General features: G+C 47.1%; 1 protein-coding gene across 1 annotated transcript in view; it reads right to left on the bottom strand.

Annotated features, from left to right (window-relative positions):
- The window catches only part of Synpo2 (synaptopodin 2), a 138,371-nt gene extending 137,252 nt beyond the window's left edge, over nt 1-1,119 (bottom strand). The window contains exon 1 of the mRNA XM_050149802.1: nt 876-1,119. Coding sequence (XP_050005759.1) covers nt 876-980 — 105 coding nt within the window. The 5' untranslated portion in view covers nt 981-1,119. The remainder of the gene's footprint in view (nt 1-875) is intronic.
- Between the last annotated feature and the right edge of the window lie 3,414 nt (nt 1,120-4,533).

The raw sequence follows: 4,533 nt of genomic DNA on the forward strand, positions 1-4,533 counted from the left end.
AAAAAGAACCAGAGAAACCATGAGGCGGAAAAAAAAAAAAAAAAAAGAACAGAAAAGAAAAGGTCGGGGTATGGGAGGAGGTGGGAATGCCGAGAAATAATGTGATTATATTTTAATAAAATAAAATTTTAAAAATAATAAACTATGAGTCTATCCCGAGCTCTTAGCCAGATGAGTCTAGTTAATGGAATATAGTACTTGGGCTTTTGCATTTCTTTAAATCCTTAAAAGGCCACTCTTTTAAACAGATCTCATGGCAATTCTTTTTTTTTTTTTTTTTTTTTTTGGTTTTTCGAGACAGGGTTTCTCTGTGGCTTTGAAGCCTATCCTGGAACTATCTCTGTAGACCAGGGTGGTCTCGAACTCACAGGGATCCGCCTGCCTCTGCCTCCCGAGTGCTAGGATTAAAGGCATGCGCCACCAACGCCCGGCTTCATGGCAATTCTTTATATCTTAATGATTATTGCTCCAAACTGCCCTTCTTAAGCCTAATACATACCAAATTTCACTACCAACTGTTTATTAGAACCCAGTGACTGTCCACGGAAGCGAAGGCCTTTCTCCTCGGGTGGGAGTCAAGCAAAGCCATGTGAAGGAGAGAACACATCAAAGCAGTCTAAGGCTGCTGGCTGACAGATGACAATTAACCAGCCCCTGTCTTCACCTGATGGGTGTAACAAAATTGAAAGCTAATTGCATGGCGTACGGTGTACATTTCTCCACAAAACACTCTTTAAAAAGCCACCTCAATAAATAGGTAAATTCATCAACAGCGCAGAAAGCAAGCCAATGACCAGAAAGACCACCAACAGGTTGTTGTCGTCCCTCCCCCTCTTTCCTGGCGTCTAACAGCTCAGAACACCTCTCGGTCCTACCTTCGCCACTTGCAAGGGCTGCTTCTGTTCCTTGCCTCCTTGCAGCCTGAACCCCCAGGGCGCCCCTCCAGTCATGGAAATGCAGATAAAATCTCCAGTGCCCATTTTCTCCCTTCAGCCGGGCAGCATCAAGAGCTTGGGAAAGACAGGCGAGGCCGGGGTGCGGTGGAGGTTGCGCCTTAAGCTCGAGCTAGTGCTGAGGGTGCAGGACGCAGGGCTGCCCCGCTGCTGGCGGCAGGGAAAGTGCGCGGCGGCTGAGCCTCCCCACCGCCCTCCCAGCACCTGAACCGCCCTCTCTTGCGTCACACCCTTTGCTCTGCCCACTTTCGGCAAAAAGGACAGGGCTTCACACTAAAGGAAAAATCCCTGTTTGGGACGAGAGGGGATGGGTGCAGAGCGGAGAGAATGACTTTGTTCTCGCTGTAACAGATTCAGCACCAACACCTGAACAGAACGGAGATTCAACGGTGTTATAAATAGTAGCCAGCTTGGGGGAGTTTTAACTTCCATGAGTAACTGACTAAAGATAAATTCTCAGGACTCAATTACTAGAGAGTTAGACTCTCTCTCTCTCAAAGAATACTTCTGTATCTACCACACTGATGAATGAAAAGGAAGAGCTAAAGCGAGTTTCAGTACTGTTCTATCTGCTGCCTGCAGAAAGCAACCCTTTAAAGGGCAGAAATAAAACACAAGCGTTTTTGAAAATCTTTCCTGAAACTGTATTTTTCTGAATTAACATGTTTAGAGGAGGAAGGGGGGAGAAGAAAAGGGGGCTAGCTCCACTGGGAACTATCCTCTAATAACTTTTTTTCTGTTGCAAGGTTCAAAATATTTTAAACGTTTTCTGCTGTTTATTTCATGCATGCGTATAAAGTGCTTAGGTCAAATCTATCACCTATTCCCCTTCCCTTCCAATTCTTTCCCTATTCCCACCACCACTGATGTGGTCATCTGTTAAACTGAGTCTTCTTTTGCTACCAGTGTGTGTGTGTGTGTGTGTGTGTGTGTGTGTGTGTGTGTGTGTGTAGGTTAAGGACACTCTACTGGAATATAGGTCTCCTTGGTGAGCATCCCTTGATGAAAACTGACTCTTCCTTTCCAGGAAGTCATCAGCTGCCAGAAGCTCCAAAACACACACTGTTTTGATAAACAACACAATGGCTAAACGTTTCTGCGGTCACCGCAAACACGCGCCATTATATTTCTGTCAGAGGGTCACGGATTCACCATCCCCTGCTGACCTACCAGGGCCTGGTGGGCCCTGAATTTTTATGTCTCTCTTGGAAAGCATGCTATGGGAATGCCATCGGAGCAGGGAGCAGGTGCAGACTGGGGGACAAAAGAAGAACAGTGAGAGACGGGGCCCTCGTGGCCTTCCGTGAGGCATTTTCGCTCATTCATCCCTTCTCTCTTCTGAGGCTGACAGTGGTATGCGGAGGAACCGCTATCATGAGGGTCCCAGAGCATGGGGCATGCTCACCAGCAACCACTGCTTCTGCAGAGAGCTCAGAACTGGGGCCTTTCTCAGTCTTTGAGCATTAGCGCATGCGTGAGTGCCAGGGCTGCCAACACCAGGCAAAGACCACGGACTTGCTGGACTTAAACACAGCAAAATCATTGCGCAGTTCTGGAGGTGTCACGGTTTGTATGTCTTGTGCTTGAACACTTGGTCCCAAGCTGGTGGCACCACTTTTAGAGGTTGTGGAATCTCTGTGACTGTGGCCTAACCTAGCAAAGCTGGGTCACCAAGGGTGGCATTGAAGAGCACATTCTTTTCTGGCTCTGCCCAACGCTTTCTGCTTCACACCTAATTCATGTGGGAGGAGCCCAAGCCATACTCTCCTCTCCAGCTACTGTGAAGGCCTATATCCACAAACCCTCAGCTAACGGAAGTCCTTCCTCCCCGTGTCACCTCTGTCAAGCAAAAGTAACTGGTGCAGGCGGGTTCCGGGGTCAGAGTGCCGGCGGAGACAGTTCTGAGTGTTTCCCTTGGCTTGTAGGCGGCTCTCCACTCGATCTCCACAGCGTAAGCTGGTTACTTTTCTTATTGATGTGGCCAAGAACTTGACAATAATCAATTCAAGGAAAGAGTTCCATTCTGTATCACAGCTTAAGAAGAGCTCTGACTCATCACCATGGGGAAGGCAAAGCAAGGGGATGGGGGGGGGGGCAGCTGGTCCTACTGTGTTCCCACTTAGGGGACAGATAGAAAGTGAGGTCAAAGCCTCAAGGACCGCCCCCATCGACCCACTTCCTCCAGAGTCACCAGCCGGGAGCCAAGTGTTCATAGGCAGGATCGGGAAGAGCAGCTTATATTCAAATCACAACACGGTCTTCCTCATCTTTGTCCCAATCTCCTCTTATAAGGAGGAGGAGACCAGGCATTTTGGATAAGGCACACCCTAATTATTCATATCAATTAAGTATGCTTTAAAGATCAACTTCCAAATATAATCACATTCTGAATCATGGGGGGGGGATAAAATTTCTACATAAAAACTCAGGGAGCTTTAATTCAATTACAGGAGTGATGGATACAGATGCGGGGGAGATGGCTCCCAAGTCAGGATCACTTACTTCTATTACAGATGACCATGTTCAGTTCCCAGCACCTAATCAGATGGCTCACAACTACCTGTGACCCCATTTCCGCTCGGTCTCCACAGACACCTTCACACACATTCTGTACACACACACACACACACACACACACACACACACACAAATAATAAATAAACCTTTTTAGAGGAGTGATACACACAGATAACTTAGATGAAAGTTCATGTCTTTTCAATACACGAAAATACATAAAACACTTTCAGACTGTGACGATCGTGTTTATTATCCAGATTTTCCATTTCTTGCTATTCTAAGCCAGGGGTCAGAGTCTTGCTGTTTCCCTTGTTGAGATGGAACAGAAGACGGCAATCATTGTGTTGGTTTTGGAAAGCCTAAACCTCCACGAAATAAGTGCGTAACGTATTCCAGACCAGGAGGAAAGAGAGGGGAATGTCGTGGAGATGAGTGATAAAGGTCTGGCCCTAAGAATGGTCTGTGGGCCTCTCGGGAAGCAGCGTCCACTCTGCTGGTGACAGGGAGAGAAAAGACAGGCCCCAGAGAGAAAGAGCTGCTGGGTCACAGGAAGATACTGGACTCCATCTCCCCTGCCACACGAATGTCATGAAAGCTGAAGATAGATAAATGCAGCTAACCAATGCCATGGCTACGTCAGGGACTTCAGAGAGAGCAAGGGACAAGCCACCTAAACTCTGTAGAACCACAAGAGCTTTGCAAATCCTGGTGTCTCCGTCTGTTTGGAGTGCTTTAGAATAAAATAGATGGGGTGATTTTAACTCAGACATCTATCTCCCAAAGTTCTTGAGGCTTGGAAATCTGAGATCAAAGTACTAAGAGATTCCATGTATGATAAGAACTCTCTTCACAGCTTGGAGGAGTCCAACTCCTCCATACATTTTCACAGGGGGAATTGAAGTTCACCTCCATTGTGACTATCTATAGAAACAAGAGCACTAATCTCATTGATGAGGGCTCCGTCCCCAGGATCTAATTGTCTTTCCGAGTCCCTCCCACTAAGCACCATCACAGCATATGCATTTGAAGGGGGCACAAGTATCCACTCCATAACATCAGGGCT

This window comes from Alexandromys fortis, unplaced genomic scaffold (assembly GCF_014885135.2).
Source record: "Alexandromys fortis isolate MF-2015 unplaced genomic scaffold, M_Fortis_MF-2015_v1.1 scaffold_19, whole genome shotgun sequence".
NCBI classification, from domain to species: domain Eukaryota; kingdom Metazoa; phylum Chordata; class Mammalia; order Rodentia; family Cricetidae; genus Alexandromys; species Alexandromys fortis.